General features: G+C 49.8%; 1 protein-coding gene and 1 pseudogene across 3 annotated transcripts; one reads left to right on the top strand and one right to left on the bottom strand.

Moving 5' to 3' along the window:
• Positions 1–26,459, bottom strand: LOC125537066 (folate-biopterin transporter 1, chloroplastic). 3 transcript variants are annotated; one of them, XM_048700358.2, is made up of 11 exons: positions 26,210–26,459; positions 11,580–11,839; positions 11,217–11,281; positions 10,968–11,130; positions 3,141–3,289; positions 2,806–3,054; positions 2,222–2,390; positions 2,043–2,135; positions 903–1,692; positions 776–826; positions 1–697 (listed from the first exon to the last, which is right to left on the bottom strand). In XM_048700358.2, exons 1-9 carry the CDS (start codon positions 26,325–26,327, stop codon positions 1,408–1,410), a joined length of 1,551 nt encoding a protein of 516 aa, XP_048556315.1. In that variant the 5' UTR covers positions 26,328–26,459; the 3' UTR covers positions 1–697; positions 776–826; positions 903–1,407. The 3 variants fall into 3 exon arrangements, with proteins under 3 accessions (XP_048556315.1, XP_048556316.1, XP_087399941.1); XM_048700359.2 differs by having other exon boundaries at positions 1,191–1,692; XM_087543815.1 differs by having other exon boundaries at positions 776–1,692.
• On the top strand, positions 5,915–6,859 carry LOC147984976 (uncharacterized; annotated as a pseudogene).
• Positions 26,460–27,695: the final 1,236 nt, after the last annotated feature.

Here is a 27,695-nt window from a genome sequence, read left to right as displayed (position 1 = left end):
GGATATTGGAACCACAGCTTCATTATTTGTGATTTCATGTGTGGAGAAACTAGAATCATGCTTCAAAGATGACCTCAGGGCACACCAGGGGTCTGCGCTTACAAAGAGTACATCGACGCGTTTGGTTTGCGACTTTTTCCCCGTCTTCTCATTACATCGGCTTCTGATTATGTTACGTGCGTTTGTTTGAGTCGGGCCGGTTTCAGATCCCATGTAATCGGAAACGGCTCTTCGCAAAATCGAAAACAGCCCGGATGCAGTGGTATGGAATAACACCTCTCGCCCGGTATCGATCGCGTCTCTCTGTTCACCGCTAGTCGATATTTTCTTCACCACGAGCACGAGCAGCATTCAGCAGCGCCGGAGATCTTCCTTCGCCTCCGTCAGCAACAACGCCGGCGGCCGGCCCTCTCCCTTCTCCGCCGTGGACAACGAAGCCGGCCGGCCCTCTCCCTTCTCCGCCATGGACAACGAAGCAGGCGATCTCCCTCCACCGTGAGCAGCGGCGCGGGGATCTCCCTCCGCCGTCAGCAGTAACGCCGTCGATCTCCCGTTGCTGCCGTCACGTAGCAGCACCGCCGATTTCCCTTCGCCACTTTGAGCAGCAGCGCCGTCGTGAGAGGATTTCCCTTCACATCCGTCATCCAGCATCTTCTACAGGGCCGGCATCAGTAGGCTACCCATTTCCTTTCCCTTCCTGAACCAAACACATCGTGTAATCGCTGAAACCACGATCTAATACATCGTATTCTCATTACAACACTGAATACGTTACCTGTGTCCCAACCAAACGCGTCGCATGTTCCTGTCGCAAACTCCACAGAAACTACAAGTATAATGCAAATTTGTGTTATTTTTCTTTACTACTCCATATGTGCTTGCAGTTCCTATTTGTTCCTCACCTTAATGGGATGCATCCAGATGGAAATATAATGTTAAAAGAAGACCTGGTATTGTATCACAATCCACGGTATGGAGATGTGTTTGTTTCTTCATAATTTTATTTTATTTTTTGAAATAATTTGTTTCTTCATAATCTATACTTTCCATAGTACAGCTCCCACAGGGTAAAATATCCAAAATCGGTAAGGGAGTTAGGTTACTATTCAACCTTTTCATGGGGTTACATTAGTTACATAGAGATCACATTGTCTTGTTACATGTTGGCTACATAAAAGAAAGAGAAGTACCTGTGCTCCATAGCATCGGGTTCCATTTTCTGATAACCAAATCAAGATGATTGATCTTGGTGTTTTCATGACAGCAGTGAAAACTGTAGTATATCATATTTCCCTACTGATTTGCTGAACTAGTACTGGGGAACAGCCATGTCTATTACCTCAGTTGAAATGGGGCTAAGCCATACTATACTTGAGAATTTGAACACATTATAAAAGACAACCTCAATCAGCTGTGTTTTGTTTCTTCATTATCTGAATCTCCTGTTTCGTCTGGAAGGAGACCTAGAAGAGGCAAGGGCAGCAAGGAACTGAGATTGCATACAATAATCAACAGAGGTAGATTTCCGAAGCTTTCCCTAGTGACTCCAAAAATCTTTGTTAGACCAGCACCGACAAGACCACCCGTAACACTTCCAGCATTAGAAATGGACATCAAAGTGGCAAACAAAGTCGCCTCCATTCCTGGAGGGCACAATTTTGCAGCTAACACCAAAACTGGCATAAATGCAGCCTGCAACATAATCCAGGTTATATACAGTTACATGCAAGGAGAACTCAAGGCACAAGGAAGCCTTGTAAGAACAGTTCAAAGCCAGATAAGTTGACGCCAAAACTTAAGTAATGATATGATGTAACTACATTGGGACAGGAGAATGCTTTCCTCGGAGTGGTTGTAATGCTGAGAATTACAACTTGTGAAAGTTCAAATTGGCCAGGCTTATTTTCAGGCATATGAAGAGCAACTAGACTTCATGTCACTATTATTATGCAATGAACTAAAATTTTCACGTCCTGCAGTAAATGTAGTAATACCAAATAAATAAGAGTTTGCCATTCAGCAAAAGTAGTCGTGTTACATACCTGGCCAAGGACCGTGATGATTAACGAATCTCCAATGGAGAACCACTCATCACTGATCCCAAACTGCCTATTAAGCCCAGTGACAAGAAGAACCTGGAGGACATACAACACACTAAGGTTTTAACTTGGAAGGATGCAAAATAACTGCCGCTGCACTGAAATAAAAGCAAAATGAACACCTGTGTCATTCCAAGGGCTGAACCTATGATGGTTGTCACAAGAAATATTTTCCTCAGATGAACTGCCTTCAGAAAATAGTTATAAATTCCGACACCGAGCAAGGATGCAATGGAAGTAACGAGTTTTACACGCCCTAGAAACTCTGGAGTGAATCCAAGCTTATTTGTGCTGAGATCAACAATAAGGGAGCATGAAAGTTCAATCAACTAAGAAACATTACAAAGATAAACAGTAATCATACATTTTGAAATACATAATGGAAAGTTATGCATACGCTAACCAGCCTGCTAAAACGCAACCTAGATATAACAATGTAGAGCTTAACTACGATCATCAATTTCTTGTGGCAATTTCTCTAGTTGATGTTTTGTTGTACCTCAAACGTCAAACCTATGTAATCAAATTGACCCAATTAAGGATGAGCTAGAGGAAGGATCTAGTAACCTGCTGTAATTTATATTTCATAGAACTACTGTACGGCATTTAAAACTAGCTCCCACACAACAGTAAACAATAATCATGTACGCCATCAGAGATACTGTAATCGCAGACTTGTGTTAAATTGTGGCAACCTGATACATACATGAAGAAAAACATGGCTGACTCTGAGTGTGGTGTTGCTTGCCAGAGGAATATAAACAAGGTCGGCAAGAAAATGTTAGGTTGCTTTACAGAAGTCCATAGCTGCTTGATGTGCTGTATTGAGCTCTCAATGAATCCTGAACCAGAGACTGACATAGCATGTTCTCCAGGAGTCAGGCGATGTTCATTTACAAGAACTGCAACAGCAGATGTCATCAATGGTAAAAATGCCGTAATACCAAAGACAAATCTGTGTTTACAGAAATATTTTCATCAGTGTACTGCACCAGAGAACATGTGGAGCTTCAGTAGGTTACAGGCAGCTATGTGACGAACCTTACTCCATATGCATCCACAAGCGAACCACTGAAATATGCGCTCACAATTCCACCAAATGCCGAGGACCCCCAACATAGAGACTGGAGAGATCCAGATGTACTTTGTGATTCGCCACGAGCTCTCTCAACTACCATAGAATCTACGACCTGCATTATTTTCACAGGTGTTTGTAGAAACAAATCTAGGAAGCAACATTGTATTTAAATAATAGTAATCTTGTCCTAATTTATGTCGGGAATAACTCTACGATGTGGTAAGATGAGGTTTTGATTTTTTATTTAAAAGATAATCTTCATTTAGATATATTTGATTATTTTCAATGCACAACGGCAGCATTGGCTTGATGTCCTCAATTTAGAGACTGGCGTGGCCTAAAATAGTTTGGCAACTTCAAATAACACAGGAAATATGTATACAATCTATCAATCGCATTGCCAAATTCAACTGGAGATAGATAAATGTTCAGTAATCGCAATATCCTCTCCTCAAGAAAAAATGGCATTACAGTCTCACATCATCGATCAGCAATTAGCTACAACAAAAGCGCACGGATACCGTGATCCAATACATGTCGGACAACCATCAATTAGAACATTTTAAGTTAACTTATTAAAACTAGCCAATATCCCTCGGTATCCGCTCCGTTCCGCTCCCGTGCTCCCTCTAGCCTAGCGCAGCACCTCCCGCCAACCCCGCCGCCGGCGAGCACCCAGGTAGCCCCCCCCCCCCCTCCTCCCCTCCCCTCCCCTGCCATGGCGCCCCCAAGCGGCAGCTCCAGCGACCTCGATCTCGACTCCAGCCCGCAACGTTGGATGGACTCCGACGGCGAATCCTCGACGAGGTTTTATAGCGACGTGGCCCGGACCCTCCCTCCCTCCCCCCCCCCCCCCCCCCGCTCCCGCCGTGCCCGCCCCTGCTGCGGCCACGGCGTCGGCGACGCGCGGACCGGCCACGCCCTCCCGGCGCGCCCCCACCGCATCCCACCTGGGACCCCGTTCCGAGGTCCACCACGTCAATGGCGCTCCGGTGGTGGATGCGGATGGCTTCCAACTCCCGCGCCGCAGGAATCGACACCGTGGCGCGCAGCGCGCCGCCGCCCCGTGCGCCCAACCGCAGCCCGTCCCCGGTGGCGTCTGCCGGCCTCTGCTTTCGCTGCCTCGACCCGAGCCACCCCGTGCGCGACTGCACCAACGACATCCGCTGCCATCGCTGCCTCTACCCCAGCCATGGCTCACGCGACTGCAAGAAGTACCACAAGGGCGTTTTGCGCGCTGCCCTCGCTGTCGTGGCAGCCCCCTGCCCGCCGCGACCGCGGCCCAAGCGACGACGCACCTGGTGAGCGCGATGGGGATGCTAGACGCGGGCATGATGCGAGCCGCAGCCGCGGCCGCGGCCGCGGCCGCAAGCGACGACGGACCCGGCGACCACGATGGCCGTGCCGATGGCATGGCCATGGACTCCACTGGCTGGCGCGCCCCCGTCCCCCGCCACCGGGCTGATGGTGTCGCCGTCGACAAAGGCTGGGCCGCCTCCCGTCCCCGTACGGTCACCGCGGCGCCGGCGTCGAGGCGCCCTGGGAGCCGTTCCATGGACCCCTGGCCCTCTGCCAACGGGCAAAGCCGGCCTCGTCGCTTTTCCAAAAGGGGAAAGCGGGGCGGAAGGCATCGAAAGGCGACAGGAGCGTCCAGTACTACTAGAACTGCGCCTCCTACGACTTCCCCGCCGAGTGTCCCCCCCCCCCCCCCGCGTGCCCCGACACGCGCATCATGACGCCTGCTGGCTCTGGCTCATTGGCTGCGCGCCCCGACACTGTAGCACCATCCAGGCCGCCCCCATCGCGCTGCATGGATGACCTCGCCCATGCTGCGGCTGCGCCAGAAGTGGCCAATCCCAGCGCGCATGTGGATTGGGATGGCTCCACGGATCGCCTGTCGCTGGAGAGCGAGGTCCCGGATTCCCTGGCCTCGGTTCCCGTGCCTGATCCGCTGTCGGGCCAAAGCGGAGCCCCGCCCTCGCCCCCTCCTGGCCGCCCCGCGTCACCAGCTGACCGGTCCACGGAGAGATCCCCTCGCTGGAGCCCACCCAGCATGCCGCCCACGACCGAGCCTGCCCTGGGGATCCCGCCTGTGGTGACGTGCTGCGCAAGGATGCTCCCTCGGCCCCCCTCGCGGCCCAACCCCCCACGGCCCAGCATGAGGACCCGCATGACGAGGTGGGGCTGGAGGCCCAACATGGCGCGCTCGTGGATGGCGCCGCCCACACGGCGTGCCCCGCCACTCCCAGCCCGGCCATGCGCTTCGCCTCGCCTCCCATCACGATGCGACGGTCCCGCCCCCGCGCGGCTGCAACTACGACGTGGACCCTTGGCGACTTCCTCGCGGCGGCCACCAAACAGATCGATGCAGCTCTCCCGGTCCCTGGCAAACGACCAAGGCGCTGCCCGCCCAACTTCTCCCCACGCCGCGGGCGATCAGCCGCGACCGCAGCCCGCAAGTCCGTCGCCCCTCCCACGGCCGAGCGACGTGCCCAAGTCCACATCTTGCGCACCCTTGGGGTCGTTGGTGTCAACCAGAAGATCACAGCCGCGGAGATGAAGGCGTACGGCGACCTCTTTGCCGCACCCATCCCCTTGTCGGTCCTATCGGCCATCGCCGCTCTGGTGGATCGCGAGCTCCCCGCGGATCCTGCCGTCGCGCCTATCACCACGGTGGTTGCGGGCAGCCCGATCGAGGCCTAGCTTCGCCCTCGCCCCCCTCGTCGACCTCATCCCCATGGAGCAAAACCCTAGAGTCTTGATATGGAACGTGCGCGGCCTCAACGAGCGTGCACGTCGCACTGCTGTCAGGTCGCTTGTTGTAACCGCCAATGCATCCCTCGTCTGTTTGCAAGAAACTAAGATGGCTTTGATCTGCTCGTCGACTGTCCTCGAAGCCCTCGGCTCGGAGTTCGATGACTATGTGTACCTGCCCGTGCAAGGAACCCGTGGCGGCATCCTGTTGGCCTGGAAGAGTAGGGAGATAGTCATCTCTGATCCCCTATTCACCGCCAACGCCTTGACCGCCCGTTTTTCCACCCCCTCCGGCGCTCGCACTCCGTGGTGGATCACCGTGGTCTACGGAGCGCAACCGGACGAGGCCAAGATCGCCTTCCTGCAGGAGCTCCGCGACATACGCATGGACTGCTCCGGGCCTTGGATGATTTGTGGGGATTTCAACCTCATATATCGCGACGAAGATAAGAACAACCGGAACGTCAACCGACGCATGATGGGCCGCTTCCGGCGCACCATCAACGACTTGGCACTCAAGGAGGTTTACCTCAACGGTCGCCGCTACACGTGGTCCAACGAGTAGTCGCCCCCGACATTGGTCCACCTTGACCGTGTCCTTTGCACCGCCGACTGGGAGGAGTTGCATGGTGAGTGCCACCTCCGGTGCCTCGCCTCGGTCGTCTCCGACCACAGCCCCTTGCTGCTCGACTGCTTGCCGATGGCGCCGGCACATTGCCGCTTCCGCTTCGCGGACTTCTGGACGCGCATGGACGGGTTTCATGACACCGTGGAGGCCGCTTGGCAGTCCGTGAGCGACGCCGACCCCTTCCGCCACCTCATGCTGCGCATGCAAGCAACGGCGCGCGGGCTCACAAGTTGGAGCGCCAAAACAATGGGTAATGTGCGCCTAAAGCTCGCAATCTCTCGAGAGCTCCTCAAAGTTTGACACCGCGCAAGACTACTGAGCCTTGTCTCCTCACGAGGACTAGCTGCGCCGGCACCTCAAGGCATCCTACCTCAGCCTCGCCTCACTCGAGCGAACCATTGCCCGGCAGCGCTCCCGCCTCGCCTCGCTCAAGGACGGGGATGCCAACACGTCCTTCTTCCACCGGCAGTGCACATATAGGCGGCGGAAGAACAGGATCCACAGCCTTGTGGTCGGCGGACGTGTGGTCACGGACCCCTGCGACATGGCCGCGGCGGCGTATGCGCACTTCGATGGTCTCCTGGGCTTTGCGCCACCCCGTGAGTGCGCTCTGGAGATTGAGGCGCTGATCACGCCTGTTAACTTGGACGACCTCGAGGCTCCCTTCGACGGCGAGGAGATTTGGAACATCGTTAAGCTCCTGCCCGCACGCAAGGCCCTCGGCCCCGACGGCTTCACCGCCGAGTTTCTCCGCGCATGTTGGCCCATAGTTCGGCAGGATTTCATTGTTGTCTTCCAGCAACTCTACGAGCTGCGAGGGCGCGGATTCAGCTACCTCAACCAGGCGCTCCTCACGTTGCTCCCGAAGTGCGCGGATGCCAGGGGCCTCGGCGACTACAAGCCCATAAGCCTCATCCACCTCGTCGCCAAGATCTTTGCCAAGGTCCTCTCGCTCCGCCTTGCGCCCAAGCTTAACGATCTCGTCAGCACCAGCCAAAATGCATTCATCCTGGGAAGAAGCCTGCATGACAACTTCGTCCTCGTGCGGCAGTCTGCGCGCCTGCTACATCAACTAGGCGCGCCACGCGTTCTGCTCAAGCTGGACTTGACTCACGCTTTCGACTCGATCAGCTGGCCGTTCCTCTTCGACGTCCTGCGACACTATAGGTTTGGCACCAGATTCCTGGGCTGGCTCGCGATCTTGCTCTCGTCGGCCAGCACCAAGGTGATCATGAACGGCGAGCCAGGCCCACCCATTTGGCACCGCCAAGGACTACGACAAGGTGACCCTATGTCACCCCAACTCTTCGTCCTCGCTGTGGACACGCTAGGCCGCCTGCTCCGCCGCGCCACTGAGATGCGCATCCTGCAGCAGCTCCAACCCCGACGCCCGATCCCATCCGTCTCGCTATACGCGGGCGATGTGGTCCTGTTTTGTCACCCCACATTGGGCGACACATCCACCGTCAGGAGCATCTTGCAGCTCTTTGGGCGCGCCTCTGGCTTCCACGTCAACTTCTCGAAGAGCTCCGCCACCCTGATCCGTGGCAACGCGGAGGACGCCGCGCCGGCCCTTGACCTGCTGGGCTACCCCATGGTGGAGATGCCGATCACCTATCTGGGCATCCCGCTCACGCTGCGACGACCCACTGCTACCCAGCTTCAGCCCGTCGTAGGCAAAGCCGCTGGCATGCTACCTTGCTGGAAGGCGCACCTCATGAACAAGGCGGGCCGCCTCGCGTTTGTCAAGGCGATCCTGGCGGCGATCCCCATCCATCAGCTGCTCGTGCTTACCCCCCCCCCACCCCAAAGAAGACACTGAAGGCGCTTGAGAAGAACCGGTGAGGCTTCTCTGGGCCGGGCGAGCGGAGGCTAACGGCGGCAACTGCTGCCACGTCAACTGGCAGCGCGTCGCCAGGCCGATCGCTCTCGGCAGGCTGGGCATCCGCGACCTGGTGCGCACGGGCCTCGCGCTCCGCACGCGATGGTTGTGGTTCAGCCGCACTGACCAAGGCAGGGCTTGGGCCGGGCTGGACCTGCAGTTCAGCGACGACGATCGCGCGTTCTTCTTCGCCTCTACCACCATGTCTCTTGGGAACGGCATGCACGCCCTGTTTTGGGAAGACCGATGGTTTGATGGGCGCTCCGTCCGCGAGATCACGCCTCACCTCTACGCGTGCGTCCCCAAACGATGAACCACCTCTACGCAAGCTCCGTACCGTGGCGGACGGCCTCCTCGCCAACCGATGGGCGCAAGATATCCAAGGCGTCGTGGGGCTCCAGGAGATTGGGCAGTACCAGCAGCTATGGCATAAGATCGAGCACACTACTCTCTCCGTGGAGCCAGACCGCCTAACCTGGAAGTGGAGCGCGAACGTCACCTACTCAGCCAAATCTGCCTACCTCGCCACTTTCCACGGCTCCATCACCTGCGACGCGTGGAAGCTCACCTGGAAGTGCTGGGTGCCCCTGCGTGTCAGGTTCTTCCACTGGCTAGCTCACCTGGATCGCTGCTGGACCGCCGACTGCCTCACCCGCCGCGGCTTGCCGCACCCCGCGCGTTGCCCCCTTTGCGACCAGGCACCCGAAACCATGAACCACCTCCTCCTTGTCTGTCCCTTCGCCCAGCAGACCTGGCATGAGGTGTTCAGTTGGCTCCGGGCCCCATGCCCCCCGCCTGCTCATGAGCCATCCCTCAACGAATGGTGGCAATCCGCAAGACAGCTCGCGCCCAAGCTCATGCGCAAAGGCGTCGCTTATGCGGTCCTGCTAGTCCCCTGGATGCTTTGGAAGCACTGCAACAACTGCGTCTTCAATCATGCCCACCCCCCCCCCCATTGCTGACTTGCTCGCAAAGATCAAGGAGGAACCGCCCTTTGGGCTGCCGCTGGCGCGTTAGGGCTTAGAGCCATCATCACGCAAACCTGGGATGTCCATCGACTATCTTCACCCCGAATTGTAACCACCTCCCAGGAGGATTGTAACTATTAACCCCCCCCCCCCCCTCTTTTCAATACAATGAAACGCAAGCTCTTTTGCGTTTTCTTGAAAAAACAATCTAGGAAAATTTTGAACTGACTGATGAGGAAGTAGGGAATAAAGAGCTTGTCTTTTGCATTGGTTTTGAGGTAGTGACCACTTGTTCATTGGTTGTGTTGTAGCATGCATGATATAACTGTAAACTAAGCAACATTTTGGTTAAGAGTAAGTGCATCTAGTGCCCCCTTGTGGATTTTGGATGATTAATAACAACTGGAGAAGGGTCCGAGCATTTTGGGTCTATTGTACGTAGCCTTTTGTCCGGACTGAAGCAACGATCTTCTGACGAGCAGAACACCTGAAACGAGATTCAATTAAGTTTGAATTCAAATAGATTGGAGCGAAGTGCCCAGAGCCGTCCATCTAAGATCTGACGCTCCACGGATGCTCGTACCGCTTCACGGAGTTATGAAGCCTGGATTGCGGCCACTCTGCATCGGATGGCTGCGGATGGTCGGCTGAGGAGAATAAGGCGAAGACTTATATGTCTTCAGAGTTATGGCTCAGCCTCTCCAACCCAGATGTAGAACTGTGGCAGCAGTTTGAACTGGGGTAAACAAATCTCTGTGTCTTCGTCAAGCAACGGGTTCTATTTCCTTGCAACTCTTTACTTATTGTATTCCTCTGAGTTCCGAACAATTTCACCTTTCATTTCTCTGTGATTGTTGCGAAGACTTTTCAGTACTTTGATTCTCTTCCACTGCTTAGATTTTCACTAAGTGGTGCACGCTGTGAAAACTTTGTCTATGCTTAGACTGTTAGATTTACTCACATCTTAGCCTGTTTGTATATTGTTTCTGTGATAGCATGTTTTCCATTGTTTTGTTTACCTTGTAACACTGTTGCATGTCCTCTAGTTTATTTAGTTCTTCTACTAGATTGCCTCTGAACTGCTTTACTGCTATCCAATTATTCTTCTATTTACCAAAATATTTCGTGTTTTCGAAGAATTTGTAATAATCTCCCATCCCCCCCGCCACCCCCCCCCCCCCCCCCTCTCTGGTAGATAATTTTGTTCCTACATTAAGGATTGTTGATGCCTATCAATAACTTTAATTATATTTAATAGCTTCAAGAAGGCAGTCCCAACATGTTGTAAGATAAGGTCTGCACATAGGCATGTACTCCGTATATAAATTTGGAACTCTAGAGGAAAGTGCTTGATGTGAACTAATAATTATTTCTAGCAAGTTGATGTTATTAGTGTCTGCCTTTCTGTATGATGGAAGGTGATCCCAATGACACAAGAGCATCAGCACTTAAATAAATGCTAAAGACTGTACAAATAAAATATGTCACTCGAAATTAACACTCGATCTGAAAAGTTGGAAAAGATTGCTTTCTTGCAGAATACTTAGCTCATACTTACAACATCTGAGAAGGCAACAGAAAGTGATCCAAGAAGAATAGAGAATCCTGCACCATATTTACTGTTCACTACTGTAGCCATCAGACTCCATGAAAGTGTTCCAAGAAATCCTGACAGAATAAGATAGGATCTTCTTCGATACCCATATAGTGGAATAGAATCACTGGAAGGCAAGAGCAGTGGAGTCAGTGCCATCAAATGCACATATACATACAGCAGAAAGGAATGTATGGGGAACTTTCACAAGACCTGATAAAGCCATAGATTGGCTTGATCAACCAGGGCAAGGATGAGAAGCCAGATATAACTGCAGTCTATATAACATAAACCATATTAGTCACTTATTAACATCTACTCCCTCCGTTCCTAAATATTTGTCTTTCTAGAGATTTTAACAAGTGACTACATACGGAGCAAAATGAGTGAATCTACACTCTAAAATATGTCTATATACATCCGTATGTGGTAGCCATTTGAAATCACTAAAAAGACAAATATTTTGGAACGGAGGAAGTATTGCTTGCAAGGTAAATTATCACATGCATGTAGCAAGACCAAATCTCTAAATAATATCAGGACCACAAAGACAACGAAGGGAAAAAGACCAGGTACCTCAGCTGGATCAAGGTGAAGATCGTCTTTTAAGTAAAAGCTCACAGCAAGTCGGGCAAGGCCTAAGACCCCTTGCACAAAATATACAATGGCAACTGCCATATTATCAGGAGATAGGTCCACCCCGAATGCCGTGAAGTATCCTGACTTGCTCTTGCGTACATCATCTGTACTAGATTGCTTCTTATGCCATCCCTCCAAGTATCTCTTACTTGTATCAGCTTTAGTACACCCCACCTGATATCTAGGCACAATATTTCCTACAGTAGGTACCATGACGGGAATGAGTATCTAAATTCTTCATGCTGTATTAATGTCGTCCAATTTTGCAGAATATTTTGGTTGACGTAACGGAAATATCATGGGGAAAATGTGGGGAAAGAGAGAATGCGGAAGAAAGGTTGAAAGGGTGATGTTGTAACAGATCCAATATGCAAGTCGTCAGGGCCGTATATAGACAGGTGCAACTGGAGCAGTTACACAGGGTACCAAAACCCTTGAGTGCCCCAGATTTTTTAACTGTACTAATTATTACTAATCTAAGGACTTATTTTTCAAGAAAACGCAGGGGACCCATGCGTTTCATTCCATTGAAAAGAGAGTTTGTAATTACAATCCTCCTAGGAGGTGGTTTCAGACATCAAATAGATGCTAGTGCACATCCCATGTGGTGGGCAGCACAACTCTAAGCCCAGAACTAATCTAAGGACTGGAGACTAATGATCGGTTAAAAACTAAGAGAAAAGGAGTCCAAGCCAGCGATAGAAGCATTTCTATCTATAGGAATTTCACTAACGATTGGAGACTAATGATCGGTTAACACAGTTTGTTGTTAAACCATGGATTTGATTTACCAATTCCATCATTACTGCATACTCTTTGATAACAACTCCAAACTCATGGCCCAACTCACATCTCTCCCATCTGTCTTCGTCTTCCTCTTCCCTCTAAATTTTTTCTCACATCCTCACAAGGAAACTCGCGAATGACAGGCGGATAAACAGCCCACGCTCTTTTTCCAGTGCTTAGCGGCAAATCACAGCAATTAAATCGCTGCAAATTTAGTCCTCATCTCCTCTCTTGATTCTCCTTCGAGGGCTTTACATATTAGATGTTTCTCTACTGATTCTTCCATTCAAGTGTTCCCTTCAAAACATGAGACTACCGCTATGATTACTGATTTTTTTTTGCATTTTTTATACACGGGGCCTAAATTGCGGTTTGCACTGAGCACCGAATTTCTAGGTACATCCTTGCGAGTTGTACAACTAAATGTGGCACAAAGTAGAGAACACTGAACAAACCTATAAGCCTATGTGGCACAAGAGAGGATTGGGCATAGGTGTATGTCTGTTATTTGTGTTTTATGCAGAAAATTTGTGAGAAGATAGACCATTTGGACACACAAGCGGACATAAAATCACCTAATATCCATTATACTTCATCCTTTGATGTTGTAACTTCAAATACAGAACAATATGGTCTACAACCTTGAGAAAGATGAGACTTGGGTGTGGAGGATGGTAATACTATGTTCTTAGATTTCTACTTGCAAAAATGCTACACACGTGGGAACCTTTCCTTGAACAGGTTTATGGAGATAGACAGATAGTGTAGTACTAGCAGTGTCTAAGGTGGGGAGATGTCCCACCTAATCACTAGCGCCTTTTCGGCCTGGCGTGGAGTACAGACTAGCGTGACTACCGAAAGATCCATCTTCAGGGTGAAAACTCTTGTTCTGACCTAATTGGTTGGGCTCAACAACGACAACTTCCGTCGTTAACTTGTTGAAAGTGTTGTCTCCTTGCTGATGTGCTGACCTTCAGTAGCCGGTCTCGGCAATCAGGATGAAAATCCTTGTCTTGGTCGTCTTTGGCCGAACTGGCAACGGCGGCGTGAGGGCGCTTATATCCGTATTGAAGGCGATGTTGTGGAAGAAGTCGACTTAGTCGAAGGTGTTTTTTCATATCTTGTAATGGTTGCATTTGTTCTGTACTCCACTCAATAATTAATAAGAATGGATGTGTGCATCACGTTTAACCTTCTTTTCGAAGAAAAAATAATAATTTTATGCTTCCACTTGAGAAACACGGGGCAAAATATTCGGCTCTTAATTTTCAACTCGTAGAAACCAAAGTATCTATGATTGCACATCACAAAACCCAAGGAATCAAAGCACAATTAACTGCAGCACTGAAAATTGACATCACACTATCCTGTAAACATCAGTGTCTTTCTCAAATAAGTGACAGCCAATGCAGCAAGTGTACAGAAGAGCTTAACAAGACAATACAACACATGAAAATAAATAAGAAGTTTATTCTGTAACAAAACACATGGAGCAAATTGGTAAGCTTAAGATACTAAAAGTGGCCTATTGGCGAAAACATAGTTATTTACAAGCTGTAGTACAAAATAGTGATGATTATTGCACACACAAGGACAGGGGAGGTGAGGAAGCCTCGCATACAGAACTTGGTATTAACATGGCAACTATTCTGCCACTAGTGCCCAGTGATACATATTGTACATGATAGCTTTCCCCTCTCGGTTCCTCTCTTTCTGGCATACTCTCTGACTACGCTCCTTCCTACACATTAAGGCAACTCCAACGCGGATCATCAAATCGCCCGCAAATGTCCAGACCAGACAGTCCGGACACTTCTAGCAATCCAACGCACCTCACAAATATTAAGCTTCAACTAACCAACGCAATCAAAAATCCAAACTATGGGAGTGTCGGACATTACACTCCAACACTCCCCTTCAACGTCTATGCTCCTTTGGAGTTATGACGTGGGCAGCAAAAGCAGGGGCAGGCCGCAATTATTTATTGCGGTTATTGGGTTTTGAACCATGAACCTCTTGGTGTAAGTTGTATGCACCTAACTAGTTCACCCATCAGTCCGAACTATGGGAGAGGGCGGGACACTATACTCCAATACTCCCCCCTCACGTCTATTATCCTTTGAAGTTATGATTTGGGCATCGGAAGCGGAGGCAGGCCACAATTATTTAATGCATTTACTACGTTTTGAACCCTGAACCTCTTGGTTGTAAGTTGTATGCACCTAATCAATTCACTCATCAATCTGTCCTCGGTATGGGAGAGGGAACAAAAATATACTCCAACACTCCCCCTCACGTCTTGAGCCATACCTCTGAGTCTATTCATGTGTTGACTTCCCGCGTCACACGTGAGAGGGGGTGTTGAAGTGTATATGTGGATTGCCTAGCTCTCTCCATCAGTTCAGACTTTTGGTTGAGTTGGCTAGTGCATGAAGCTTAACCACAAAATCTGTCCCGACCAGTTAGTATGTCCAAAATCCCACATACCGGCACCAAATCAGGGTGGGGGATGGGGAGGGGGGTCCGAACATCCACCACGTTAGACTCCAATACCCCCGGCTCACCCAACTTCGCTCATTATTCCCGCGCAAAAGCACACCCTCTCCGCCCGATCTTCCAACGCTCGTTTCACCATCCTCCGCCACTGCGATGGATCCGCAAGAGCCCTTTGAGAGGTTTGTGGTCCCCCCGGACCCTTACACAAAGGCGGTCATGCGCCCAGCCTGTAACGCCCCGAGACCGATGTGCCAGGTGTCTTCCAATTATTTCGTTGTCTTTGCTTGCGTGCTGCATCTTGTCATGTCATCATGTGCATTGCATCATCATGTTTTCAAAACCTGCATCCGTCCGGGTTCCCCCAGTTCCGTCCGTTGTCCGTTCTGAGCCCAACCACACTTGCACGCGCCCGCGGCATGTCCGAAATAGTATTTTGTAAGTGGCCGGAAAATGTTCTCGGAATGGGTTGAAAGTTGGCGTGCGGTGTTGTTTTGTTGTCAGTAGACCGCCTGCCAAGTTTCATCGCATTCGGAGTCCGTTTGATGCCCCAACGGATAACTACCGCCAGGCCCAACCTAACCCCTCTCGTCAGCCCGCGGCCCTCCTCGCGCGCGTCCGAAAAGCTGTCCCGGACCCGACCCGGGCAGTCGTCACCGTTGGATCCGGATCATCCCCAAACGTCTACAAAACGTCTCTGTTTTCTTATTTGGGCTCCTTAGCCTATTTTTTTCTGACCGTTCGATTACGATCGGAGGGACGGAATAGCCCCTAACCAAAATCCAGTGCTATATATATAGACCAATCCCCTAGGCAAAACCCTAGTTTTTAGGCCATTTGTCCCATCCATCCTCCTGCCCGCCGCCACCTACCTGCCTTCTCTCCACCTCGGGATCCTCCCGATCCAGATCCACCCGAGCGCCTCTACCCTGATTTCAGCGCCACCCAGTCAGAGCCCTCCCGTGGCTCCCCTCGACTCTGCCTCGCCCTCGCGCCTGAGACCCCAGCTGACCCGAGTTCCTCCTCCAACCAGAACGAGTGCCACCGCCGCCGTTTGGAGCGCCGCCGTGCCGGAGATGAGTCCCTCGCGCCCCTCTCTCCCTTCTTCTCCTTCCTCTGTTTTCTTTCTCTCATTCCTCTCTCTCGTTTCTGTTGCCATGGACAGGAGCTTGCCGCCGCGTTGTTCTGCCTCCACCGGCGTTCAAAATTCCCATGTCGCCCGAACCCAGCCGTCCTCGTCCGTCACGCTGCCGGTGACCAAGCCACCTGAGTGGTGCCGCTGCCTTCCCTGCTCCTGTGTGCGAGTGAGGAGGATGAGGACGACAGCGCCAAGTCACCGTCACCGCCACCGCTCCCCTGCATCATCCCGAGCGCATCTTCCTGCGGCTACCGAGCCCCGCTTCTGTCGAACCTTGGATGAGTACGCCGCCCCGCGTCGAACGCTCCAGTGACCCGCCAAGTTCCGCAGCTCGACCCGCCAAGCCCGTGCGCCGGCATTTTCTGCTTCGCCCCTGCGCATCATGTACCGAGTCGCCGCCGCCTTGCTCCGTCCACGCCGTTTCCGCCGACGGCCTCCTCCCAAGCCCGGCGCCGCCAAGTTTGCTTCCCCGCTGGATCTCGCCGCCTCGCCACGAACCCGTCCATCCTTGACCTCCTGTGCGCGCCACTGCTTCCCCTGCATCGTCTGAAGCCGCCCGCGTTCCCCTCTGTCTTCTTCCTTTCGAACAGAGGAACCGCTGCCTCGCTCGCCCGTGTTGACCCCGTCCCAGCGCGCTTCCAGTCCAGCAAGGCCCAACCGCCAGATCCGGCCCAGCGTGGTAAGGGCACCCCGCGCCCCTCTTTTTTTTCTCTTTCCCTCTTGTTGGGTCAGCCAGCCTGTTGTGTTTCGGCCCAGTGTGTTTTTTTCCCTGCTGCAATTTTGTCTTTTATCCAGAGATTTACCAGTTTTACAGAAAAGCCCTTCAAATCCATGCATTTAATAACTTTATAACCATGCATCACATGTAAAAACTTTATATATGAAAGTTGCTTAGAATCTTGTCTAGTTTCATAATATGCCACTTTCATCCATGTTCGAAATGTTTAAAATGCTGTTTGATTAAATTTACTCATATGACATGCTAAAATGCTTTATTTCATAACTAAATAACCGTAACTCGGTTTGTAACAAACTTTATATGCAAATGGGGTAGAAAAATGCCTAGTTTAACATGGTGTACTCACTTTGCATGTTTAACAACCCTAAAATTGTGTTTAGGGCAGAACAGGACCAAACCTAATATATGCACATGGGGATTTACCAGAATTGTTGTTCGTTGTTTCCGGCCTCATTTAAACTTGCCTAGATAGGTAGTTTTGTTTTGCTTCACCCCTTGCCATGCTAAACAACATTGAATATTGTTGAGTACATAAGCGAGATCGAACTAAATAACTTGTTGTGGTGTTTCATCAATATGCACTTGTTGCATATTGATCTCCACTTAATTTGTAGAATTGCTTGTGCACTTTGCCATGCCATGCCTCATTAATCCGGACATGCATCATATTTGGTTGTGCATCGTGCCATGCTATGTCGTGGTCGTTTACTATATTGTTTGCTTCTTTCCGGTGTTGCTTCTTCGGGTTGGTTCCGATAACGTCGCGTTTGTGAGGATCCGTTCGACTACGTCCGTTTGTCTTCTTCATGGACTCGTTCTTCTTCCTTGCGGGATTTCAAGCAAGATGACCATACCCTCGAAATCACTTCTATCTTTGCTTGCTAGTTGCTCGCTCTTTTGCTATGCCTATGCCGCGATACCTACCACTTGCTTATTATGCCTCCCATATTGTTGAGACAAGCCTCTAACCCACCTTGTCCTAGCAAACCGTTGTTTGGCTATGTTGCCGCTTTGCTCAGCCCCTCTTATAGCGTTGTTTAGTTGCAGGTGAAGATTGGAGTTTGTTCCTTGTTGGAACATGGTTATTTTATTGGGATATCACAATATCTCTTATTTACTTAATGCATCTATATACTTGGTAAAGGGTGGAAGGCTCGGCCTTATGCCTGGTGTTTTGTTCCACTCTTGCCGCCCTAGTTTCCGCCATATCGGTGTTATATTCCCGGATTTTGCGTTCCTTACGCGGTTGGGTTATAATGGGAACCCCTTGACAGTTCGCCTTGAATAAAACTCCTCCAGCATGGCCCAACATTGGTTTTACCATTCGCCACCTAGCCTTTTCTTTCCCTTGGGTTCTGTAGACTCAAGGGTCATCTTTATTTTAACCCCCCGGGCCAGTGCTTGTCTAAGTGTTGGTCTAAACTGAGCGATGTCCGGAGCTACCAGGGCAACCCTGGGCTGGCCCACCCAACGTCTGGCTCATCCAGTGTGCCCTGAGAACGAGATATGTGCAGCTCCTATCGGGATTTGTCGGCACATCTGGGTGGCTTTGCTGGTCTTGTTTTACCATTGTCGAAATGTCTTGTAACCGGGATTCCGAGTCTGATCGGGTCTTCCCGCTAGAAGGAATATCCTTCGTTGACCGTGAGAGCTTGTGATGGGCTAAGTTGGGACACCCCTACAGGGATTTGAACTTTCGAAAGCCGTGCCCGCGATTATGGGCAGATGGGAATTTGTTAATGTCCGGTTGTAGAAAACCTGAAGTTGATCTTAACTAAAATACATCAACCGCGTGTGTTGCCGTGATGGTCTCTTTCCGGCGTAGCCCGGGAAGTGAACACGGTGTTGGAGTTATACTTGACGTAGGTTGTTCTAGGATCACTTATTGATCATATATTTCTCGAACGTGCTTTGCCTTCTCTTCTCGCTCTCATTTGCGTATGTTTAGCCACCATATATGCTAGTCGCTTGCTGCAGCTCCACCTCATACCTTTTACCCTTCCTATAAGCTTAAATAGTCTTGATCGCGAGGGTGTGAGATTGCTGAGTCCCCGTGACTCACAGTTACTTCCAAAACCAGTTTGCAGGTGCCGATGTTACCGAGCAGGTGACGCAACCAAGCTCAAGGAGGAGCTCTATGAAGATCATGTTCTTTATGTTGTTCCGTTTTCCAGTTGATCAGTAGTGGAGCCCAGTTGGGACGATCGGGGATCTGTGTAGCTTTTGGGGTAGTCTTCTTTTATTTTGGTTCCGTAGTCGGACCTTGATTGTATCTGAATGATGTAATGCTTTATTCTTGTATTGTGTGAAGTGGCGATTGTAAGCCAACTATGTATCTCTGTCCCTTATGTATTACATGGGTTGTGTGAAGATTACCTCACTTGCGACATTGCTTTCAATGCGGTTATGCCTCTAAGTCGTGCTTCGACACGTGGGAGATATAGCCGCATCGAGGGCGTTACACAGCCGCATCCACAGAACGGCAATGCCAGCGCGTAAAGGCGAGGGAGGAGAAGGCGTCGGCGGTCAGGGTTCGTCCTGCAAAGAAGGTACCGACGTCGCCAACCCTGCTCCCCTCCCCTAGTTCAAGCCACCGGTCCACCGTACTACTACGCCGGCCATCTAAAGGGTCAGCCAGGCGCGCACACCGCAGCACTCCGCCGCCTCCTTCGGCCACCCTCCACCGTACATCGTCGGCCTCAACACAGACTACGTGTTCATGGACTCATTGATGCTTGTCGACTCACCTGATGCTTGTCGACTGACCGGTTCCGTTTGAGGAGCCCTTGTTCGTCGTTGTGCGGTCACTACTCGGCAGAATGCCTCCCCCGACGACGCCACTGACAAGGCTATGATGAACATGATCCACGGTGGTGGCAGACGCAAAGTCAGACAAGTCAAGGACCTCTACTCGCCAATGCCGGAACAAGAGCTGCACCCGGACACCGAGCAGCCGGATGGCGACGTAAAGAAGAAGAGGGGCAACGTGCACAATGACAAGGAGGATGAATTGGTGTGTTTGGCATGGTTGGCGACTAGTGTGGATCCATTTCAATTCACGGGGCAATAGGGCTCGGCTTTTTCGCAGAGTGTGCACGATTGGTTTCCAAAGTCAATAGCCCATCCATGGTACACCATTCACTTGCAGGTCAACAAGTATTGTGGCGCGTATAAACAAGCAAAAAACCAACGGCCAAGTGGCGCGTCACTCCTCCAGCTCGTTAAGTTTTGCGGCTTGTTGCTCTTTGTGTTGGTCATTTGATTGATTTGCTCAGTGCTGCAATTTATTCATCATGTCATTGTCTCGCATTGCTAGCCTGATAAGGAAAGAACCTCAAGGCAAGATTTGATGTTGCGGCCCGATCTTTCACGACACTCTTACCTCCAACAGCAATAATTTCTCACCCGTGCACACGATGTACACGAAATAGAGGGTTAGAACCTTCTGGTTCAGCATGAGAAAACCAATCTAGACGACGGCGAATCAGGCGCACCTAAAGGCGAGATTTGATCTGTTGTTGCGGCCAGATCTTTCACGACACTCCACCTTCAGAAGCAGTAACCTCTCGCCAGTGCACGCGATGTACACGAAATAGAGGGTTTGAACCTTGAGAATTAGCACGAGAGAACTAATTTAGGTGAGGGCAACTCATGCGCACGACAATTTCTATGTAGAAAACGCAACACGTAGGTTTTCTAAAGCTTTCTCGAAAACTTAGGGATTTTTAGATAGCTTTCCCCAAAACTTGATACGGGTGTCTACCCTAAAAAAACACATCATGTTTATTATCAAAAACATAACCTGAGTCTTTACAACGACGCACCCTGGCTTTTATAACTTCGCCTAAGGGCCTCACGCACGCACACAAAAACAGGACTCCTTTTACATCTTGGGAGTTACCATATCTTGAAACAAACTAACTAAACTAACATTAATTGAATGTTGCGCCTTCTCTTTATTGATTTGTTAACTGACGGTGGACCCCAACCTACCCCACACATAAGCAAAGAAAATCCCACGGTTTGGCCATCTAGATCAGTCGATATTTTCCTTGCGAGGAAAGAACAAAAATAGAAACTTAATCTTCATTGTCTCTTTTTTAAACCAGGATGGACCCTTCATATATGGTTCCCTCTGGTAAAATATCCGAACGAAGCCAACGCTATCCTTGCTAAGTCTGATGCTTACACATTGAATAACCATGAGAACATATCTCCTCTTCCATATATCAAACGTGCTAGTGTACACGTCATTTCTTTCATGCACACAAATAGTTTGGTACTCCCTCAGTTCCATAATCCTTGTCATGCTTTTAGTGAAAACCACAAGAAATATGAAACAGAGGGAGTAGTTGCTAATTAATCCTTGGCTGACAGGCAGGCATGCATGCAGCCGATCGTTTTCTGCTTGATTTGTACCTAAGCCATACAAGGTACCAACATGCATGCACGTAACTTCAACTAGAGCTGCAACCTCTTCTGGCACTTCCCACCAAAGCTAATGAATTTAGATATGTACATGTCTCTGGCCTCCAAACCATCAACGTGCGGAGAAGTTTGATGAACATTGAAAACACTGACACTAGTCGTGGCTGTATCATCCTCTCCCCCTTGAAACGAAATCGTCCCTCGTTTCGAGTCGATCTCTTCATCAATATTTTCATGTCTTCGTTGATCTCTTCCCCCTAGATTTTAGTACTTTTGACCTTCATGTTGGCATCTTCCTGCTCTTTCATCTTCTCTTGGTGTTTTTCCTCCACGTGATGAAATGCTCCTCAGCCATGGGCACAAGGTTGTACTTCTTACCCTTCTCAACGGTATATCTTTGTGTGTGACAATCATACGCAACATTGTGCTCTTTATACCATGGCTCGTCCAACAATAAATGACATGAAACCATCGGTGTCAAGAATCATGTCGCACAAAACCTCGCAAAAGAATTTTTCCCAACAAAAACAATATCTTGGTCTGTTGTGTGATGGTGAGCTCATCATGACCCCAAGGCAGCGAGTACGGTCGCTATCATAGTGTTGTCAGTAGACCCAGCTTCTTGAGCATCTCAATGATTGCAACGTTGATTAAACTCATGTGGTCAATCGTCATGACAAATGATCTCTCGTGTGCCACAACTCAAGTATGAAAAAGCCCATCCCATCAACCTTCCTCCTCCAATTGAAATCCATAGCTTAGCTTCGATCATCTCCTCCGTAGTGTCGTGATAACCTTCGCTCTGATACCACCTAATAAGGAACAAACCTCAAGGCGAGATTTTATATGTTGTTGCGATCCGATCTTTCATGACACTCCATCTTCAGCAGCAGTAACCTCTCAGCCGTGCACACGATGTACACGAAATAGAGGATTTGAACCTTGTGGTTCAGCACGAGAGCACCAATCTGGACGATAGCAACTCACACACACGACAATTTCTATGTAGAAATCGCAACACTGATGTTTTCTAAAGCCTCCTCCAAAACTTAGGGACATTTAGACAGCTTCCCCCAAAACTCAATTCAGGTTTCTACCCTAACAGCACATCGTGTTTATTATCGAAAACATAATCGGAGTCTTTATAATGACACACCCTGGCTTTTATAACTTGACTTAAGGCCCTCACACGCACACAAAAAAACATGACTACTTTTACATCTTGGAGTTACCATATCTAAAAACAAACTAACTAATATTAATTGGATGTTGTGCCTTCTCTCTGTAGATTTGTTAACTTGTGGTGGACCCCAACATCTCGCACATAAGCAAAGGAAATCCCATAGTTTGGCCATCCTGATCACACTGATATTTCCCTTGCAAGGCAAGAACAAAAATAGAAACTTAATCTTCATTGTCTCTTTTTTAAACCAGGATGGACCCTTCATATCTTGTTCCCTCTGGTAAAATATCTGAATGAAGCCAACTCTTTCCTTGCTAGCCAGACCGATGCTTACATGCTGAATAACCATGACAATATTATCTCTCCTCTTCCAGATATCAAACATGCTAGTGTACAAGCCATTTCTTTCATGCGCGTACATTGTTCGATAGGTGCTAATTAATCCCTAGCTGACCGACATGCATGTATCAGCCAATCCTTCTCTGCTTGATCTGTACCTAAGCCATGCAAGGCACCAACATGCATGCACGTAACTTCAACTAGAGCTCCAACCTCCTTCCGGCACTTCTCACCAAAGCTAATGTATTTTGGTACATATACAGGCCTCTAAACCATCGATGAGCGGAAAAGTTTGATGGACATTGAAAACACTGACATTAGCCGTGGCTATATCATAGCCCGAATGCGCATGCACTTTGTACAAGAAGGTGAGAAGAAGCCCATCATGTTGATGCATTGTTGGATGAAGTTGGATGGGCAAAACAAGTGGGCGGCCATTGCCAATTCCGTCAAGACCACGACCATCGCCAAGATGATGGAGAAGTTTGAGGTCATCATGGCAAAGGAGGAGGCAGCTGCCAAGCACAATGAGGTGAAGGAGGAAAAGAAAGCAGTGAGGTTTGACATGTTCATCGAGAGGCAAAACAAGAAGCTTAAGCTCAAGGAGCAAAAGATTGCTATCAAGGCCGAAGCCGAGGCGCAAAGTTGTTGTTCGTGAAGGCAGCGGACCTGGAGCCTGATGCGGCCAAGTTTGTTCAAGAGTACCGTGCTAGCATGTACAAACGCTTCACGCAAAAGGAAGGTGAAAAGTAGGCCAAAACTTGAGGTCTTTGGCACGGACAGACGGACTGGGGGATTTGAGATCAATGGATGTACAAAACTTGATGAACATCCGATGCATTCTGTTGTAGTTGCATCTGTTTGCAACTATTTAAACGTATGATTAAATTGTTATTGATCTAGATAAATTTTTCAAAGGGAGGACTTTGAACAAGGGGAGGACATTTGGTGAGTGGTGACTACAGTTGGATGGTCGGTGCCCCGCCGGCTGTCTGCGGACACATTCAGACGTGTCCGCGGACATTTGATGATGTTCAATGGGCAACGGCGGATCTACAGAGGGAGCTGCCCCAGGTCACCAATGATGGAGTTGAGTACCCCCTGTCAGCCCCCATCCTTTAGGTTGGCCTTTAGCCTCCAGATCGCCATGTCTGTGACCAAGCTCCAGCCTCATGTTGTTATTTCACGTCGAAGGGGCACAAGGAGATAACGGTAGAAAGAAGTGGGCTTAAGTGAAAAGCTCGCGTAGACTCACTGCATGCAAGCTATAGTCCAGCCAAGATGAGAGGCTTCACCGAGCGAGGAGGGACGAGTGCAAGAGACCTAGATGATCGATGCAATTCCTAGCGCCGCCGATGGATGCCTCCTCGAGGCTCCTCCCCACACCTCCTCTCCTGGACTAGGAAGCCTCCTCTTTCACGTTGTCGTCGCCGTTCGTTGGACACTGCTCGGCTCCTCCTCCACAACTCTGTTGGAGGCTCCCTCACTGGACCTACTCCCTGCTCAGCTGCTCTCTACTCCGGCCGATGGCGATGGATTGGGGAGGAGGCGGAGAAAGTAGGAATTTCGGTGACGGCGGCACGAGACCTACCTGCATTGCAACCAACTGCAAGCGCACGCGATAGCGGTAATGATCAACATCAGAAGGTCTTCCTTCCCCCTGTTCAAGGGCTCATCCTCTGTTTACATTTTTTTATGCCACACTATGTATGAATTTGAAACGTATAGTATCAAAAAATTAGAAGACACTTTTGCTGAGATTTACATTCATAATTAAAAATTTGGGTGATTACCCTCATCAAGGACATGTACGATAATATTGTGACAAATGTTCGAACAAGTGATGGCGACACTGATGACTTTCCAATTAAAATAGGACTACACCAGGGGTCAGCTTTGAGCCCTTATCTTTTTGCTTTGGTGATGGATGAGGTCACAAGGGATATACAAGGAGATATGCCATGGTGTATGCTCTTTGCGGATGACGTGGTGCTAGTCAATGATAGTCGGACGGGGGTCGATAGGAAGTTAGAGCTATGGAGACAAACCTTGGAATCCTTGGAATTGAAAGGTTTTAGACTTAGTAGAACTAAAACCGAGTACATGAGATGTGGTTTCAGTACTACTAGGCATGAGGAGGAGGTTAGCCTTGATGGGCGGGTGGTGCATCAGAAAGACACCTTCCGATATTTGGGGTCAATGTTGCATAAGGATGGGGATATCAATGAAGATGTGAACCATCGAATCAAAGCCGGATGGATGAAGTGGCGCCAAGCTTCTGGCGTTCTCTATGACAAGAGAGTGCCACAAAAGCTAAAGGCAGGTTCTATAGGACGGCGATTCAACCTGCAATGTTGTTTTGTGTTGAGTGTTGCCCGACTAAAAGGTGGCATGTTCAGCGGTTAGGTGTGGCGGAGATGGGCATGTTGAGATGGATGTGTGGCCACACAAGGACCGGGTCCAGAATGATGACGTACGAGATAAGAGATGGGGTAGCACCGATTGAAGAGAAGCGTGTCCAACATCGTCTGAGATGGTTTGGGCATATTCAGCACAGGCCTCCAGAAGCTCCAACGCATAGCAGACGGCTAAAGCGTGCTGATAATGTCAAGAGAGGTCGGGGTAGACCGAACTTGACATGGGAGGAGTCCGTAAATAGAGATCTGAAGGACTGCAATATCACCAAATATCACCAAAGAACTAGCCATGGACAGGAGCGTGGAAGCTTGCTTGGTTGCGAGATTTTGCGTGTTTCAGCTCTAGACTACCCCAACTTGTTTGGGACTAAAGGCTTTGTTGTTGTTGTTGTTGTTGCTGCTGCTGCTGCTGTCATTGAAAATTGGGTCACATGTTGTAGGTGTCGCTTGGTATTATGAAGTTGAATTGTGGCATCAAGTGAGCATGTCAAGCGGCAAGAGTCTATGCCGGTAGTTTTTAAGACCTTTTTATGTCATTTCATCATGTTTTTAGTAGTTCAATTTCATGAGTTTGGTTGAGTGGACTTGCATTTATACCTTCCAAAATATAGACCTCAAATGTTTCGCCCCGGCTAGGTTCAATTCCTGGATCCACCACTGCCAATAGGTGATCCGCGTTGGAGTTGCCCTTAGGCACTATTGGCAAGAAAAACAAGACAGCTACCCGAAGGCTTACCTAGCTGTAATTTAACTATTGCAGCTGCACACATCAGCTGCATTGCACATTTTCACCAACTAACGCACGGGAGCGCACGAGCACGAACAATGCTAACACTGAGAAGTCGAATTTGCTAATACAGTCAATTACGCTTTATGTTAGCCCTTGCTCATCACAATTCAACTTGATCCCCACTTCTACCACGCAACAAGAAACTACGCCCCATTCGGGTTTCCCCAATTCCAACACCCCTCGATGCATTGTCGCACCGGATCCTTGCATATAGGCGAACCTTCCTAAGTACTAGGAGAGAATAGGGAGCTCACCAGACCGGTGGTCGGAGGCGGAAGCGGGGGCGGAGTCGCGGACGCCGAGCTCGAGCGGGCGGCGGCTCGCGGCCTCCTCGTCGTACGGCTCGCGACCTGCCGAGGTTCCGGAGGCCATCCCGTGGGGCCGGAGGCAGCACCGTTTCCTGAAAAACGAGGAGATAGGCGGCCCTGCGCTGCGGAACGGAGAGGGGGGAGAACGTATCCTGTGCACCTGCTAACCAAGGACTCGTTGGCCACTGCGTGAGGAACGAAGAGACGAGATGTGCTAATGCTACATTTACAAAACAATCCTTGTACTATTATAGAATTGAATGAACTGAACACAGCACCTCCCCAAACCCAACGCGTAATAAATGGACTCCAGTGCAAATCTGACCTCGGATTTTGAACCATGTCAAATCGAACATTCATGGCAAATTATGTTATCCGAGGACAAGTTTAGTTGGCAAATATGACAAATCTACCTCAGTTCATTTTTCTATTAAAAAATGTTGTGCTTGCAAGCTAAATTTGTCATCTTCGCGCCAATGTAAATTGTCATGAAAAATGTTAGATTTGTTATGCCTAAAAATATGATGTTGGATTTTTAGTGTTTCCGTATAAGTGGCATAAGGGAATCTTCAACGCACACCCAGAGTTGTCCAGACGCTACAATCCATCCAATTATCTTGTATTTGTTCGCAGATTAGTCCGGGTGTCCGTTTTCTCACAAACCAAAAGCAAACCAAGAGGCTTGCAGGAGTTCGAACACCCGCCACGTAGGACTCAGACAGCGTCGGCCCACCCAAAAACGAGGCAGAGCCTACTTATTTGGAGTTGGGCACTGTTTTCGCAATCTTCAGCTCTCCGCTACCATCTCGTAGCTCCCCACCCAATTCCTTCCCTTTTTCGTCGTCACTGCCACCGCACGGACCTGTACGAAAAGCTACCGAAGACGACGAATGTGGAGAATTCAGCGAGGCGGTTGCCTGGAAGATCAACTCGACGACACGGCAGGCATGTCGCCGCAAAAAGAAGGTAAAGGATAAAGAGGCGGCCGACAAAAATAAGGGCGGCGTGGGCTGCGAGCGTGGCCGTAGACGGGGTGTAGGAGGGTGATAGGGCCTGGGAAGTGGGCACCGTTGTCCATGCACACGCCGTCCTAGCAGGAACAATACCAGCCTCCCTACTTCTACACCGCCCAACAGCTCGGCAATCAGTCTCTGCCATCCGCTGGCAGGCACATGCCTTATTACGTCAACGTCAACGCGACGTCGCTCCGTTTCGCGCAAGTCTGCATCGCCGCAACTTGTCCGATCATGAACGCTGGTGTGGAGCATCTTGGTGCCCGCTCTCTATGTTTTGGTATGTCTCAACCAAGGGAGCCAACGTACGACGACGCGAGCAGTGAGATGATGGGCATGATCAGCGACCAAGCCGGAGGCTGCTTCAAGGATGAGCATGTGGATGACTCGAAGCCAAAGGTGCACGCCCAACAACCAGG

This window comes from Triticum urartu, chromosome 2A, assembly GCF_056163025.1.
Source record: "Triticum urartu cultivar PI428250 chromosome 2A, HENAU_Tu73, whole genome shotgun sequence".
Classification (NCBI taxonomy): Eukaryota; Viridiplantae; Streptophyta; class Magnoliopsida; order Poales; family Poaceae; genus Triticum; species Triticum urartu.
This window is presented reverse-complemented; position numbering and strand designations above follow the sequence as displayed.

Coding starts and splice junctions, on each gene's coding strand:
- LOC125537066 (XM_087543815.1), bottom strand. CDS start 26,327: ATGGCCTCCGGAACCTCGGCAGGTCGCGAGCCGTACGACGAGGAGGCC. Junction 3,290..10,967: donor CTGTTGCCTTCTCAGATGTT/GTAAGTATGAGC, acceptor AAAATAATGCAG/GTCGTAGATTCTATGGTAGT. Junction 2,391..2,805: donor TCAGCCATGTTTTTCTTCAT/GTATGTATCAGG, acceptor TGTTGATCTCAG/CACAAATAAGCTTGGATTCA.